Here is a 17,700-nt window from a genome sequence, read left to right on the forward strand (position 1 = left end):
CTTCCCAGGCCTTCAAACGTGTTCCTCACCCATCCTTTTATTTCTAAAATTTTTCATTACAAGTTTAAATATTTGCAAAGTATATGATATCTGGCACATTCACATACTGATATTTTAAAATGCTGTTTATGAGACTCTTAACTGAAGCCCCTGGCATATAAAGATCATTCAACACCCACCATCAGTCTTCTGAAAAATATTTGAGCTCTTTAGCCATGGGAAATTTTATAAAATTCCTTTTTCTCCCTGAATTTGTATTTCTTTTCCATGACCCTCTCAGAATTTCATCCCAAAATTGTGTGTTTAACACTTGGAAGTTTTATGGGCACCTATCATACTTCTGTTTAAAGAAGAAGTTTGGAAAAATTAAATTTAACAGAGTTATTTGAATGGAGAGTAACTTACTTATTAGGCAGGGCACTTGGAACCAGAAGAGGTCTAGAAGGCTCTGCTTTAGGAAATGACCTGTGGGCATTTATAGGCTAAATGCTGATAGCGGGAGCAAAGGAAAGAAATTACCTGATGGGCTCAGTGCCTGTAGCTCAGTGAGTAGGGTGCCAGCCACATACACAGAGGCTGGCAGGTTCCAGCCCAGCTGGGGCCTGCTAAACAACAATGACAATTGCAACAAAATATAGCCCATCATTGTGGCGGGCACCTGTAGTCCCAGCTACTTGGGAGGCTGAGGCAAGATAAGTACTTAAGCCCAAGAGTTAGAGGTTTCTGTGAGCTGTGACAACATAGTGAGACTCTGTCTCAGAAAAAAAAAAAAAAAAGAAATTACCTGATGGACTGCTGCTGGGCATTTGCCTTATTTAGGTATGATCTGGTAAAGAGTACCTAGTTAGAGGTGAGTTGAAGGTTTGTCACTGGTGAAGTTTAAGTATCATTTAACTGGTTACATTGAGTTTTCCTTTGCTGATGTAGAAGACACAGCGCTGGAGCCATCTCATCCTAAAAGCCTCCCAATTTTTTTTTTAAACCCTTCTCTATGTAAGAAAAGATACAGAGTAGGTAAATTTCACATATCAAAATTTACTTGAGGCTCAGCGCCTGTAGCTCAGTGGCTAGGGTGCCAGGCACATACACTGGAGCTGGTGGATTCAAATCCAGCCCGGGCCTGCTAAACAACTACAACCAAAAAAAAAAAAAGAAAGAAAGAAATGGCCGGGCATTGTGGCAGGTGCCTGTAGTCCCAGCTCCTTGGGAGGCTGAGGCAAGAGAATCGCTTAAGCCCAAGAGTTGGAGGTTGATGTGAGCTGTGATGCCACGGCATTCTACCGAGGGCGACATAGTAAGACTCTATTTCAAAAAAAAAAAAAAAAAAAAAATTTACTTGATATAAAGTTCATAAGTGATTCAGTAAGTTTTTTAATTGGTGTAGTTGAATAAAGGCAGTATAGTAGAACCTCCAAAGTTGACCCCCTCCAAAGCTGACCACCTGCAATGTTGACCTAATTTTCACAGACTGGACATGCACCACAGGTTCATATCAGTACAGTAGGCCTAGAGTGGATATTACATGCATACAGTGAACCAGCCTCAGCCTTTGTGTGAAGGTTGACTTCACCCTCACTGCTGCCTCTGTCCTCAGGAGGCAGCCTCAGCTGACTCCGGCCACTGTGCAGCAGCTTGCTAATTGTCCGTCTTTCCAGCCAAGCTCTCTGCTGATTAACTAGGACCTGGCCCACACCTTAAAGAATGGGCAGAATTTCACCAGGGAGGGCCAGGGGTGGGATGAACCACATGAGCAAAGGAGGAGTTGGCAAGGGCACATCCTGGGTAGAAAGGATTACTATTCTGCTAACACAGAGAGTTCCTTTGATGTTTAATGGTGGGACAAAGCTAATAAGTATGCTGGGGACATAATGTAGTGTGACTTAAATGCTAGGCTTAAATACATTTTGACCCAGCAATTTCACTTCTAAAATTTATCCCAACGGTGGCGCTTTGCTATTATTAGCTAAACACATTAGAATGTGTTCATAATAAGTTAAAAAATAGGTGTAAAACAGACTATAACTGAAAGATTCTGGACCCAAGGATAAAATCATTCCAAGATGCAAGATGAAAGGAAGACGGAGATCCAATTTGTGCAATTAAAGTGGCTTTTATTCCACCTGGATGTAGGTGGTGTGAGATTCCTGACTAGGGCGAAATCCACACATGGGCTATGGTGGACAGGGATTTAAAGGGTTAGGGCAGCCAGGATTGCTCTGTACATAACTTTACCTGGGCAGGTAGGTGGGACAAGGTTAGGGAGGTCTGGATTGGTCCATTCATTATTTCCTGGGAGGGACATGCTTTCCAGGAAAGGGATCCTTCCTGGGTGGGTCGGTAACTTGATTCTATCAGTAACCTTATTTTTATAAGGTAAACATTTCCACTGATGTCTATATTTATGGATAGAAAAAAGTTGGCAGGAAGAAGAACCAAAATGATTACAGTAATTGTCTCTGGGTTATAGAATTACAGGCAACTTTTCTATTATATTGTTATTCTTTTTATTTACCTGTGTTCTCTAATTATTCTACAATGAATATATGTTAATTATTTCACAAAGTTAAAAAAAACTACCTTGGCAAGTAATCTGAACCTTTCTTGTAAGGTGATATAGATTAATTTTTTAGAAAATTAAATAATTGAAAATGCCCTAAGCAAGTTAGCCAGTTGATTGAGTTCATGGAAACATTATTAAGATAGCAAAAAGTATCACAGCCTATATTTCTTTTATAAGTTCTGATTTCTGAATGTCACTTTTCTGCACAAGATAGTGGCAAGTCAATTCATTAAAGGGAATAGCAGAGCAAGATTAGGCCTTGTCACACCAGGCCTGAGTGGTGTTTTCTGGAAGCGTCCAATTCAGAGCAGTGTTTTATAAACCAGCAAAACTACCAGATTAACCATGGGTAGTAAAATTGTAATCAAGGGCCTGGGGTGTGGCTTTGAGATAGATATTGTTTTCCTGTTTTGGGTTAGCAAACAGTTGAGTGTCAAATGTGTGCTGGGGCCCCTGGGCTTAGGCCCAACTCACATCTGCTCCTGTGGACTTTCCTTACAGGAAAATTTGATCGGCGCCCTCTTGGCGATTTTTGGGCACCTTGTGGTCAGCATTGCCCTTAACCTCCAGGTAAGTTTCAGTCTCTAGCCTTGTCTGGGACAGGTCCAGCTGCCTCCTTTCTGTGGGGACTTGCCTTCTACATCCCTGGGTTATACTAGGGACAGCACCTATAGGCTATTCCAGAATCTCTCTTGATTCAGTGCTCACTTCATCCCTGCTATCACCCTCCTAGCCTAGTCCTCACCTGCCTCCTCGGGCTGTACAGTGGCCTCCTAATTGGCCTCCTTGGCTCTGATCTCATCCTTTTCTGTTTGCCTTGCTGTGAGGCTGCCATAATTATCATAGTTTCATCAAATCAACTGATTACAGCAGTGTCCTTTACTTAAAAATCTCTAGGGCTGCCCTGTAGTACTGCTGTAGATAGGCACCCCTACCCCCATCCCCTTGGCCCATCTGAAATTCACGAGCAACTGTGATTTGAAGCAAGTTGGTAGCTTGAGGAGCTTCTCGTGGGGCTCCAGGGAGTGGTTTTCCAGCCCGCAGGTGTAGCTGGGCTGTGTGTTGGAAGAGGGGCTGCCTTCAGCCAGGGGGGTATGGGGGTCAGTGGATAAATGCCCCAGGTTCCGGTCCTCTGGCAGAAGGAATGATTCCAAGGTGACTTTCACAGGGTTTTTTTGAGTGTTCTCAATGAGACTGAGCCCAATTGCCCAGGGACTAATTCACTCATTATCGTACCCTTCCTTGGTTCTCCATTCCTTGTGTTTCATCTTCCCATTTTTATCTTCCCGTGTGTTTTCTGGAATCATCTCCCAAACAAACTACTTCCAAACTGCTCTGAAGTCTTTGTCTCAGGGACTGCTTCTGGGAAATTCAAACTAACCCTCAAACTAACTTGCTAATAGGATCAATCCTGTAGCACGCTGGTGGCCTTCACTGCACCAGCACCACCCAGCTGCCGCCTGCAGTGACCTGCTCTCCCTCCCTGCAGCAGGTGTGAGCCTGTGATCCCTGCAGACACATGTGTGTGCCTGGCCCACCTGTACCTTGTGCATCTCAGCTCCCATGCATGTGTGTGAGTGTTTCCAGGTGTTGCTGAACCTGGCATGGTCGCTTAGCTCCTTGTGTGGTTCATTCTCTTCTCTCTGCAGACCAGCATCTCTGCTTACTAATCTGCGTCTACGTGGCTTGCGTCTTGATCCTCCCCAAGGGCGGGCTTGGCCCTCTAAGTCAATGTGACTTTCTAGCCTTGGTAGTTATTGTGTGTGTGTGTGTTTTTTTTTTTTTTTTTTTTGCAGTTTTTTGGCGGGGCTGGGTTTGAACCCACCACCTCCGGCATTTGGAGCCAGCGCCCTACCCCTTTGAGCCACAGGTGCTGCCCTGGTTATTGTTTTGATTTCTATGTCCCAAGTTCACATTTTTCCCCAAAAGAATATTGGCCTTGCTTGAGCCAAGTATCCATCCCAGGGAGGGTGAGGTCCACTGAGGCCCACCGGCTATCCAGGAGGCTGCTGCCATGGTGTGCAGAAGTGGGGTTGCCAGGGTGGCACCTGTGGCTCAAGGAGTAGGGTGCTGGTCTCATATGCCAGAGGTGGCGGGTTCAAACCCAGCCCTGGCCAAAAAACAAACAAACAAAAAAAAGAAGTGGGGTTGCCAAATGGACTTCCCAAATGTAGAGCAGGTTAACCTGAGGCGCAGGACACAGTGGAATCCTGAGACCATGGTGCTTACCCCGAGACTGCCTGGCTGTGTGTTAGGAATGCTCGCTCTCTTCCAGGCCTCGCTCCTACTCCCCTCTGACTGAATCTGAGGATGAGGCTCAGATGTGTATTTTTTCAAAGCTTCTCAAGGATCTTTTAAGGCTTCCCAGCCAGTTGGAGACCTACTGTCCTGGGATAACCATCTAGTATTTAGAATCTTGCTGCTTTATTTTTCTCAGAGTAAGGATGCCAAAAGAACTTGACAGGTCTTCCCAATTTATTTTTAAATATTGGGGGTGCGGTAGATGTGGGATGTGTATATCATAGAATTTTTTTCCCCCCACACATCTGGGCAAATTGCACTCTTTCTTGGATTTCTAGAAGTATAGCCACATCCGCCTCGCAGGCTCCAAGGACCCCCGGGCCTATTTCAAGACCAAGACATGGTGGCTGGGTCTGTCCCTGATGCTGCTGGGTGAACTGGGCGTGTTCGCCTCCTACGCCTTTGCTCCACTCTCCCTGATCGTGCCTCTCAGCGCAGTCTCCGTGATAGGTAAGACCAGGGCCCCACCCCACCCTTCCCCTGGGGCTCACCCACCTGTGTGGCCACAGATTCACCACTAGGATCAAACCAGCTTTTGCTTTGATAATAATAGCCTGACACAAAGGGCTTTGTACACACCAGGCCTTGTTCTCAGTGCTTTACAGATCTTAATCCTGCTAGTCCTCCCAGCTACCTTTTGAAGGAGATGCTCTTATTATCCCCATTTTATAGGTGAGGAAACGGAGGCATGAAGTGATAAAAGGGCTGAGTAACAGGGCTGGGCCATGAACCAGAATGTCTGGCTCCAGAATTTGTTTAAGACTCAGAAACCTTTTCAGAATTGCTTTTTGTTGGGCGGCGCCTGTGGCTCAAGGAGTAGGGCGCGGGTCCCATATGCTGGAGGTGGCAGGTTCAAACTCAGCCCCGGCCAAAAAAAAAAAAAAAAAAACACCCACACACACAAAAAAAAGAATTGCTTTTTGTTTCTACTGCAGGAGGAAGATAAACCCTGACCTATGCATCTTTATGGTTTTTTTTTTTTTTTTTTTGGCTGGGTCTGGGTTTGAACCCACCACCTCCAGCATATGGGACTGGTGCCCTATCCCTTTGAGCCACAGGCGCCGCCCTGACCTATGCATCTTTAAACTGTCAAGATAGAGTAAGCTTTCCTAGGGCTCACATACCCCATACCTGTAAGAAATGCATCTTCAGCTTATTCTCTGATTTTTTTACATCAACTGACAACATTTTAAAAACATTGTTGACTTTCTCATCTGCCATTTTTTCCATGATTTCTGTCATCAGTGACCAGTGTTTCAGAGCATTTGAACGAACTAAAAGACAAAGGATGTTTAATGTTCATGAGATCACAAATAAAATAGGCTTAGAAAAACAATCGTTCTTAAAAGATATTATTAAATTAGCAGACAACAGCTTTTTGTACATAGGAGCTGGGACAACTGAACTTCCTTTGAAATGTTTCCTTCTATTTTGCTGCCAAGTAATACTTTGCTTAGATGTTCTTCCCTGCTGTTAGGAGAAAGTCATAGTTTGGGTCTTATTCTTCCTGGAGTTAAGGCCTCTTCTATGTCAAGGATGTTAACTATGTCCTCCCTCCTGTGCTCAAGGCAGACATCATCAATCGATTATAGCATTCCTTCCCATCAACTCTAGATGAGGCCTCCCATTCTCAGCACTTCAGGAAGTCACTACCAATCACCAGGAATTGGCAAAGGAGCAGAAGCCTTTTTGCTTTCCCTGATTCTGTTATAAGACCCACTTTTTTCCTAGCTCGAGTTGGTAAATTAGTAGCCTACCAGGTAAATGAGGTGCTCAGACATGATGTCTTTTCTCCCACACAGTATGTTTTTAAATATAATTAGAATGTCTTCTTTTGAAGCAAGTAGTTTGCCGTAGTCTCAACCTTTCCCTATTGTCTTACTTCTGGTTCATTTTCTACATTTATGTTACCACCCAGCCCTTCTAGGTCATTAGATTTGTATCCTTATCTGTCTGCTCTGCCCATTGCTGGCATCTGCAAAGGGTTCCCAGAACCTTTATTCACAATGAGGATGCCTTCTAATGGACAATGAGGAATAAGTATCTGGGTGATCAGTGATTTAGGTATTAGTTTTTGAATTTTTATAAGAATCAAAAACCAAATTCTTAAAAATAAGGGCTAAATTATAACGATGAGACCTCAGGTATCAGCCACTAGAAATTAAGGGGCTCAGGCTTGGCGCCTGTAGCTCAGCGGCTAGGGTGCCAGCCACATACACCAGAGCTGGCAGGTTTGAACCCAGCCCAGGCCTGCCACACAACAATGACAACAACAACAACAAAATAGCTGGGTGTTTTGGCGGGTGCCTATAGTCCTAGCTACTTGGGAGGCTGAGGCAAGAGAATCGCTTAAGTCCAAGAATTTGAGGTTGCTGTGAGCTGTGACACCACAGCACTCTACTGAGAGTGACATAGTGAGACTCTGTCTCAAAAAAAAGAAAGAAATTAAGGGGCTCTAGAGCTTCTGAAGTCACCCAATGAAAAGTAACATTAAAAATAGTATCATTTATTGGACACCTATGACTTAATCTATCTTAATCCATCCCAAGTACTTTACTAATAACAACTTAGTTATTGAGCATTTACTGCATAGCCAAATGACTTATGTGTGTTATCTCATTTATTAAATAATTGTCCCTATAATTCAGAGAACAGTTATGTTCAGTGGTGTGCTGGTAAGCAGTCGCTCAGAGACACAAAGGAGAAGAAAGAGGGAGGGAGGGACGGAGAGAAAGAATGGAAAAGTGGGAACGAGGAGAAGGAAGACCTGGTTGTAGCGTTTGCCGATTCACGTGATGCACACATTACTTATCCCCACTGAATAATTTCAGGCTACCACTGATTTTCTGAATATTTAACAATCAGCAAGCTGGTGCCAACTGGATTCAACATGCTATTTCATAGACTAGAGAACTGAGGCGCAAGTGAAGTGACTTACCCAAGGACACGCAGCTGGAAAGAAGCAGAACTGGGATGGTGACCCAGCTCTGTTCACAGGGACCGCCAACCCCCTCCTTCAGGGCAGTCCCAGGGGCTCTCAAACATATCTGTCAAAGTGGAAGAGTCCAGGGGAGAAGACAACCAAGGGAAACGTCAAAGGTGGGTGCTGCAGTGAGAGCAGCACTCCCGTACCAGTTACATGATCTTGAGTGAGTCCCTTACCTCATTCAGCTTTAGCGTCCCCATTTGTCATATAGGAATAATGGTAGCACCCACCTGTAAGGGTTGACATGCCAGAAATCAGTTGTGCAAATCACCTGTCATACAACCAGCTTTCAACATCCAGTGCGTGTGGCCTGGTAGGAAATCCTGAGGAAGGCTCATAGAGCGGCCTGCCTTTCAGAGATGGAATAACAGAGGAATCGAGGGTAGAGAGAGCGATGGGGAGTAAGAGGTTGGGAAGTACCAGGCTCCAGTGCAGATGAGCCAGCCCAGAGAGCATGGCTGAAGGGATGCCCTCTAATGGACAAGCAGCCTCATTCTCTTTCCCCTGTGTTTTGTATTTCAGCTAGCTCCATCATAGGAATCATATTCATCAAAGAAAAATGGAAACCTAAAGAGTTTCTGAGTAAGTGCAGTGATTTCAACCCTGTCCTTAATTTTATGCTTATGTTTTTGATTCATTATAAAACCAGCTCATCCTGATTTAGGGAACACCTGCCTCCTGTTCCCCTCTGTGGTTCTGTATTCCACCCTCACCAGGCTCCAGAGAGCTGAGTGTTTAAATCAGTGGTTCCCAAGCCTGGCTAGACATCACAATTACCTGTGAGACTTTTAAAACTGAACTTTCATTGGTCTGTCAATCCTGAGCATCTATAACTGGGATTTTAGGAGGCCCCATAAAGGACACCGTCTTTCCCTGATGAGTTCTAAAGCAATGGGAGTCAAACACAGGCTGCCAGAAGTTGTGCTTTATCTCTAACAAAGGCTAGGTTGAGCATGCAGCTTAGCTGTACAGCTAAGTGACCGTGCTCACTCTCGGCCCCATGATACCCCAGCTCCCAGTTAGACCTTGAGCAAGTTCCCCCACAGAAACACGAGGGTTTATAGAACAGAGACTCTTACCCAGAATCATTCGTGGCCTCATCAGTTTCGGCAGAGATAGAAGAAAATAGAATAAAGTTCCCACGTTTAAAGCTTTTTCTTGGGTAGATTACCTGTATGCAATTAAGAAATGTGGACCAATGGGGCAAGAGGCAGAAGTGTCACTCATAGAGGTCCCTCAACATGGAAACTCAAGGAGTGGAGAAGAAGTGTTCCTCCCAAACACCTACTAAGTGCCATGCTCTAATGTAGGTACTAAGGATGTAGCACTAGGGCAGATGGGGCTCCTGCTCTCGCAGAGGTTACTGTGAGTGTGTGTGTCTGTGTGTATGTGTGTGTGTGTTGGGATACAATAAACAAATGAACAACTGAGTGACCAAAATAACGTCAGGTTGTAGTGCTTCAGAGAAAATGGAATACTTTTGGTGGGGATTTGGGGAGGTGAAGACATATCTCCTAGACTGGTCAGGGTTAGACTCTCTGAAGACTCAAAGACTTTTGAGCCCAGACCCACAAGATACTAAGGAGATTGCCATGCCGAGGTACATGTATGTGCCACATAGAGGGGGCAGCAGGTGCAAAGGCCCTGAGGCAGGAATAAGCTTGATGTGTCCAGTGTCAGTAAGGCCAGTGTAGCTGGAGAGTGGTGAGCAAAGAAAGAGGAAAGTCGAGTTCATGAAGGATTGGATGATATAGGACCTTGTGAGCCATGCCAAAGAGGTGACTTGATAGTGGGCCCATGCTCTGTCTCAGAGACACTGAGGTCTGGGCTGGGACCCCAGCACTGGCATTCTTATATAGCTCCCCAGGGTGAAGTTTATGCTGATATCTATAACGTGCTTTGCAAGGTATCCAGGAAACAAGAAGGATTAATGAATGGATGGAGAGATGAATAGATATATGATGAAGTGAGTATAATAAAATGTCAATTTAGAATCTAGGTAAAGAGACTATAGATTCTCACTACATAACTCAACTTTTCTCTGTGTCTGAAAAAAAAATTTTAATTTATTTATTTTAAAGTCTCACTCGTTCACCCTGAGCAGAGTGCTGTGTCATCATCATAGCTTACAGCAACCTCAAACTTTTGGGCTCAAGTGATCCTCTTGCCTCAGCCTCCCCAGTAGCTGGGGCTACAGGCGCCCGCCATAATGCATGGCTAGTTTTTCTCTTTTTAGTAGAAACAAGGTCTTTCTTTTGCTCAGGTGATCTCAAATTCCTGAGCTCAAGCAATCCATCTGCCTCTGCCTCCCAGAGTGTTAGGATTACAGGTGTGAGCCACTGCGCCTGACAGTGTCTGAATAATTTTGAAACAGTATTTCGGTGGGAAGAAACTCCCAAGATGTTGTGGACATACAGCCAGCTTTGGGAACCACTGTTCTGAGTCATTTCAGGCAGACTGAAAATGACTCTGGAGCTACTGCCAAGAAGACTGAGAAGCTTTGACTGATTAGCAATAATACTGATGATGAGGAAGGGTGAGGGTGGAGGGAACCCTGAGCTGGTTCTGAGATGAGTATCGAGCTTTGCATCCCTTCCAGGGTCACCTGGTTAGTCTTGGGACAAGAGCCATGCTTGTATGTAAATTGGAGAAAGATGGCTCCTCTGCACATCTGTAGCTTTGAAGGCACAAGCCTTGGTGAGCAGAGTCTGGGCTGGATTTTAGCCCTCCTTACTCCTTCAGCCGGGTGCCCTTGTGCAGTGAGCAACCTGTACAGCTCTACATGGGCTGCCCTGCCTGCAGTCCCTTTAAATTCAGCAAACACTCAGTACTAGACCTGTGCAGGATAACACAGGTATAGAGATGAGTAAGACCCAACCCTGCCTGAAGAAAACTTAAGACAACAGACTTACTCTGTTTAGTTTAAGCATGGTTCATTCATTCATTGCATAACTGAACAACCATTTTTTGAGTACCTCTTACAGAATTTATAGCGCCTCATATAGGGAATAAAAATAAAAGAAATGGAATATGGTATCAGATTTTCTGGAGACAGTGGGATAGTTAGTTCTATCCCAGAAAAATCCAGAGGCCTGTGATCACCATATGTGCAGCTCAGAACTCCCAGCCATTTTCAGCTTGTCTAGGGCTGGGCTGGACTTCAAGAGGCTTTTCACTAACCCCACAGTGTTCAAATAGAGTGTGACTAGACCCCAGGGAAGAGGCACAAGGCTCTTGGGCCACCAACAGTCTCTGACAGGTCTGTGGGGTAGAATATTGATAGTATTTAAGAAGTTCTCTTGGAAATCAGTCAAATAACCAATTGGGAAAGGATGGATTTTTAAAAGTCATGTGTTAGGTTCTGATGGTTTGCTTATAATGTTTTGTATTATTTGTTTTTTTAGTCTGCCCATAAAACGATTCTAGCTATAAAATGAATGCTAAAATCACAATGCATACTAGCACGGCTTAAATGAAAGAGACAAAATATAAGTGTGGACAAGACGCAACCAGAACTCTCACCCTCTACGGTGGGAGTATAAATTGGTACAACCCCTTGGAAAACCAGTTGACACCAAACTGAACATTATATATCCCGTGACCCAGGAATTCCCCTCCTTGCTTTATACCCAGCAGAAAGGCATACATGTGTCTCCCACGTGTACAAGAATGTTGATAGCAACCCATATAACCCCAGCCTGGAGACTTCTTGAACACCTGTCAACAACAGAATGGATAAATTATGTTGTGGTCATGACGGCCCACTGTGCTCAGGATGAATGAACTGCCACTATACTCCAGAACACAGATGAATCTCACAAACAGACTAAGAGATCATACTGTAGGATTCCGTTGATATGAGGTACAAACCAGACAAAAATATCAATGGTGTTAGAAGTCAAGATAGTGTTACCCTGGGGACAGGGTCTAGTGAATGGAAGAGGACACAAATGTGGCATTTGGGGGTCCTGCTAATGTTCTTTCTCTCTCTATTTAGAGATGGTCTCACTCTTTTGTCTGTAGAATATAGTGGTGCAATCATAGCTCCCTGCAACCTTAAACTCTTAGGCTCAGGCAATCCTCTGTTGCTAAGACTATAGGCACCTGCCACCATGCCCAGCTAATTTTTTATAGAGACAGGGTCTCACTGTGTTACCCAGGCCAGTCTCAAACTCCTGGTCTCAAGTTATCCTTCCACCTTGGCCTCCCAAAGTGATGGGATTACAGACTTGAGCCACCTCACCAGGCCTAATGTTCTCTTTTGATCTGGGAACTGGTTTCATGGTTGTCTTCACTATGTGAGAATTTGTCAAATACTTTTTGTATGCATGTTATATTTCATTAAAGTTTTTTCTAAACATTAACTTAAAATAAAAACATAACAATAGGCTGGGCCCAGTGGCTTATGCCTGTAATCCTACCATACTGGGAGGCTATGGCGGGTAAATTGCTTGAGCTCTGGAATTTAAGAGCAGCCTAAGCAAGAGCAAGACCCTGTCTCTACTAAAAATAGCCAGGCCTTGTGGTGGATGCCTGTAGTGCCAGCTACTGTGGAGGCTGAGGCAAGAGGATCGCTTGAGCCTTAGAGTGTGAGGATGCCGTGAGCTATGACTCCATGGTACTCTAAGCCAGGTCGACAGAGACTCTGTCTCAAAAAAAGAAAACAGCCGGGTGCAGGGGCTCATGCCTGTAATCCTAGCACTCTGGGAGTCTGAGGCAGGTAGATTGCCTAAGCTCATAAATTTGAGACCAGCCTGAGGTAGAGCAAGACCTCATCTCTAAAAATAGCCCGGCATTGTGGCAAGCACCTGTAGTCCCTGCTACATGGGAGGCTGAGGCAAGAGAATTGCTTAAGCCCAAGAGTTTGAGGTTGCTGTGAGCTGTGACACTACAGCACTCTACCGAGGGCAACAAAGTAAGACTGTCTCCAGAAAAACAAACAACAAATTAAAACCCCAGAACAACAACAACAAAATAACATTAAGGAAGAAAATTTGTTTTTTAAAGTAAAGACAAAACCGAAATACAAACAGTGACAGGTGATTGTGTGTTGCACAGAAGCCTACTCTTTCACTGCTGACAGTGCATACTGCACCCTGGGCCTGCTCTTGTGATGGGACCCGTGACATCTCTCCTCCCTGCAGGGCGCTATGTCTTGTCCTTTGTTGGCTGCGGTTTGGCTGTTGTGGGTACCTACCTGCTGGTGACATTTGCACCTAACAGTCACGAGAAGATGACAGGCGAGAACGTCACCAGGCACCTTGTGAGCTGGCCTTTCCTTTTGTACATGGTAAGAGAAGCCTCCAGTCCTCCCACTGGAGCTGGTGGGGGTGAGGGATGGGTAATCGAATCCTAGAAACCAGAAACCTGAATGCCCAGCAATAGGGGATTCCCATGGACCATGGCATATTTTACCAGCACGGAAGACCCTGCTTGTGGAGAGTCGTCTTTAGTTCATGGGGAAGGGTTTATTTTACTTATGGGCTGAGTAATGTCTAAAACTATATATATTAGTATGGTACCAACTTCATTTTTAGAGGTATTTGGAGGTATGTATATATAATGGGCCTGTGAAGGACTGGATGCAGAAACAGAAATTCCATCAGTAATTGTCTCTGGGAGACAGAATTATGACTCACTTTTTATTTTCTCTTCATCTTTCTGTATGATCCAAAATTTCTACAGCAACCATTTAGAACTTAGATGGAGTAGGGAGTTAAAATTTTAAGCAATTTAAGAAAGTTATTTTTTTTCACCCAGTATCACACAGCTGATAGAAACCCAGGAGACACCAGAAACTTTGCCTCCGAACCTCCCAGCCAGGGCTCAGTCCCCTGCCCCAGATATATCCCATTTTAGGTCTGCAAATAAACTGATGAAGGAAATATCTAAGGTATTTTATAAAGCTGCTGGCATATTTTTGTTCCATGCTCTACACTGTGCTGAACACATTTTTATATATAATCTCAGATTGTAACATCCCTATCAAATGTTTTTCTCCCCATTTTCTGGATGAGAAAACAGGTTCTGAGAGGTCACCTGACCTGCTTAGAGTCTGTGTAAGCAGAGCTGGACTTGAAGGCCACCAGAGCACCCCTTCCCCAATAGTCTGCTGATAAGCATAGTCACTATTTTCTTTCTTTTTTTTTGAGACAGAATCTTAAGCTGTCACCCTGGGTAGAGTGCCGTGGTGTCATAGCTCACAGCAACCTCAAACTTGGGCTCAAGCAATCCTCTTACTTCAGTTTTTCTATTTGTAGTAGAGCCAGGGTCTTGCTTTTGCTCAGGCTGGTCTCAAACTTGTGAGCTCAAGCAATCCACCCACCTTGGCCTCCCAGAGTGCTAGGATCACAGGCATGAGCCACGGTGCCGGGCCTCATATTCATTATTTTCCCCTGACAGGAGCTACCTAAGCCCTGATTGAGGCTAGAGGCTCCAGGACATCCTTTTTTCTCTGATTTCCCACCAGGCATAGGATTGATTTCCCTGATCTTGGGGCTGTATCATCTCCCAACTGGCAGTCAGCTCCAAGGTTTTCCTGGTGGATGTAGAGAAATGTCCAGAACCACAGATCGGCCTCTTCAGATAAAGCTTCACCCCGGAGCAGGCCCTTCATTTAGGGAGTTCAGGGCTCAAATCCTTTACATGCTATGTGGCCTGGGCCAAGTCACTTTCCTTCTCTGTTTCTCTCTCTGTAAAATGGCAAGACTCGCTGGATATAGGATTGTTGTCACGAGATCCAGGAGGCAGCATGTAAATCCCAGCACATAGAAGATACTCGGTGAATGCCTCTAACTTCATCATGGCTGTGAGGCAATACTACCGACTGGGGAGATTTGGCCAAAACATTCAGTAAATATTTAGTGAATGTTTGCTATGTGTCAGACGCTGTGGATATGAAAAATAAATGAGACACACTCACAGATCTCACAGTTCTGTCGGGAGGCACAAGCATGCACACAGCCATCTCGCAACACCACATTCTATTCCAGCACTCAGGAAATCAGGAAGAGTCATCGTGAAGAAGGGCTGCAAACTTGGGCCCCCTGGACACATGCCCAGTGGTTGGGAACGGTGATGAGTGACTCCACATCTGCTTGATGGAGTCTCTGCGGCAATTACAGACAATTATGACAACTTCATAAAACATGAAGATTGTTTACCGTAACTAAAAACGGCCCAAAAGAAAATTGCACATTCACCGTGATGATAACTAGATGAGTCCGTATTCACCGAACAAAGATGAGGAAGAAACACGGAAATGAAAACAGCTGTGTTTTGTGCTCTCTAATAAGAATAATTTTTTTAGATTTTCAAAATACTCGTTAATGTTTCTGCATTGGTTTTTAGACTAAATAAACTTCAGTTGGGGTTTGAGGTAGGCAAGGGGGGCTGTGCCGTCCTCAGTTTTCTGCTTTGGCGGCGGACTGGGTGCTGGGACTGGCTCACTTTCGTGGGAAAGTTATTGCCAAATGTCTGGGTTCTTAAGGGATAGAAAGGACAAGTCGTTGATGTGAAGAGGGGAGCTTCTTCAACTCAGACTTACTGATGTCTAATAGGAAGTTTCTACCTTCTAAACAACAGGCACGGGGTCTCTTGTCTTCAGACAGTGTGGCCTAGGAGCAAGTTCAAGTCCTGCTCTGCTGTCTGCTTTGGGACTGCGGTAGTACCTACTTCATAGAGTTATTGTGCAGACTTGGTGAGGTTGGTGTAGACAAAATGCTTAGGATGGTGTCTGGTGTACAGTGAGCACTTGTTATGTGTGAGCTATGATTATAGCCCTGTAAAGTAAGAATTATCCCTATTTCAAAGAGGAGGTAATCAGGGTTTAGAAAGGATAAGTGACTTGCCCAAGGTCACACAACCAGTTTAGAAGCAGATCCAACTTTAAACCCAGGTCTTCCCGCCTCCATTGCCACCTTCTGTCTTCTAAGCCTAACACATCAGAGGGCTGGTTGGGGGCAAGGAGAGTGTTTACTTGGATTCTGGATCAAACAGCGTGTGAACGAGCATCTCCCTCTTTGGCCCCCAGTTTTAATGGGGATAACCGTGAAGCATTTGGAAGAGACCATCTCAGCCTGATGAATCTTGGCTGTCCAGGACAGGGTGGATATGAGGTTGGCACATCGCCCTCAAAGCTTCAGCCGGAGGTAGATGGGGAATTCCTTCTCAGCATTATCCAGTGATTAGAATGCTCCTTGTCTACTAAGTATCTATGAGCAGCCTGGGAAATGCTAGGTTTCAATTCCCTTTCAACTCTTGAGTGCCTGTAACTTTGAAGGGATCAGCAGCCTGAGCTCCGGGCAGCCTACCAGGGTCCCCCAGGCCTGCCTGTCTCTGTCCCCCTCCTAACCCCCCGCCTGCTGCCTCCCACAGCTCGTGGAGATCGTCCTGTTCTGCTTACTGCTCTATTTCTATAAGGAGAGGAACGCCAACAACGTCATCGTGATTCTTCTCTTGGTGGCATTACTCGGTAAGTGGGGCCCTGGGGGCTCGAATTTTGCCACCACCAAGCAGCACCAAAAGCAAATGTGGCTCCTGTTTGCAGAGCCTCTTGCTTGAGACCTGCTCAGGTTGTTCCATGGCCATTGGTGGCTGCAGAGAGCTGGGTCCCTGCCTACCCGAGACAAAATCCTTTCCTCGGGAAGCCTCCATTCTATAGTGAGAACATGGCAGTAAACAAGTAGCCAAATTCATGGATATTGTAAGTTAGGGCAAAAACAATTCCAAGAAGGAAGAATAAAGCAGAGTGACCCAGCCCCGGCCAAAAACAAAAACAAACAAACAACAACAAAAAAAAAGCAGAGTGAGGACAAGGTGAGCTGACAGGTCACTTCAGAGCAGGCTGGAGTGGGGTCCAGCAGGTGAGCCCTGAAGGGGTCCACTCCAAACTTCTCGGATGTCAGGAATGAATTCTAGATTTAAAGACAAAGCTAGATTTGTGTTCTTTCTTTTTTTTTCCTTTCCTCTTCTAACTGTATTTCTCAGCCATTTTTATCTCACAGCACACTTGACCTATAGTTAAACTTCTGCACACTTAAATTATGTTGATTTAAAAAAAAAAAAAGTAAAAAAAAGAATGTACTTGGCAGTGCCTGTGGCTCAGTGATTGGGGCACTGGCCCCATGTACTGAGGGTGGCGAGTTCGAACCCAGCCCTGGCCAAACTGCAACAAAAAAATAGCCGGGTGTTGGGGCAGGCGCCTGTGGTCCCAGCTACTCAGGAGGCTGAGGCAAGAGAATCGCCTAAGCCCGAGAACTGGGGTTGAACTGTGATGCCATGGCTCTCTACCAAGGGCAACAAAGTGAGACTCTGTCTCTAAAAAAAAAAAAACTTTCTTTGCTTTGAACTTCTTTCAAAAACAATGATCTTTAAAAATGTTTTTAGCATACCTAAGATCCTGTCACAGCACACTGGTTGAAAATCACTGTCTTAGGCTGGACACAGTGGCTCACACCTGTAATCCTAGCACTTTGGGAGGCCAAGGTGGGTGGATAGCTTGAGCTCAGGAGTTCAAGACCACCATGAGCAAAAGCAAGAACCCTGTCTCTAAAAATAGCTGGGCATTGTGACAGATGTCTATAGTCCCAGCTACTTGGGAGGCTGAGGCAAGAAGATCATTCAAGCTCAGGAGTTTGAAGTTGCTGTAAGCTATGATGCCATGGCCCTTACTCTCCCACGGGTGACAAAGTGAGACTCTGTCTCAAAAAATAAAAAAGAAAGAAAGAAAAGAAAAGAAAATCACTGTCTTAGAGGGATGGCAATGGCTCCTAACGTGGGTTGCGGCAAGGTTATAACTGTACAAGTGGGGGAGCAGCGGGCTGGGGTCAGGGCAGGTGGACCCTGCTGCCCA

General features: G+C 45.0%; 1 protein-coding gene across 2 annotated transcripts in view; it reads left to right on the top strand.

The window, feature by feature from the left end:
* Positions 1-17,700, top strand: part of NIPAL3 (NIPA like domain containing 3) — a 60,580-nt gene that overhangs the window by 12,227 nt on the left and 30,653 nt on the right. For both annotated transcript variants that reach the window (XM_053576124.1, XM_053576123.1), the window contains exons 3-7: positions 3,062-3,130; positions 5,140-5,311; positions 8,370-8,429; positions 12,992-13,137; positions 16,224-16,320. In XM_053576124.1, the coding sequence (XP_053432099.1) occupies positions 3,062-3,130; positions 5,140-5,311; positions 8,370-8,429; positions 12,992-13,137; positions 16,224-16,320 (544 nt within the window). The remainder of the gene's footprint in view (positions 1-3,061; positions 3,131-5,139; positions 5,312-8,369; positions 8,430-12,991; positions 13,138-16,223; positions 16,321-17,700) is intronic.

This window comes from Nycticebus coucang, chromosome 22 (genome assembly GCF_027406575.1).
Source record: "Nycticebus coucang isolate mNycCou1 chromosome 22, mNycCou1.pri, whole genome shotgun sequence".
In the NCBI taxonomy this organism is placed as follows: Eukaryota; Metazoa; Chordata; class Mammalia; order Primates; family Lorisidae; genus Nycticebus; species Nycticebus coucang.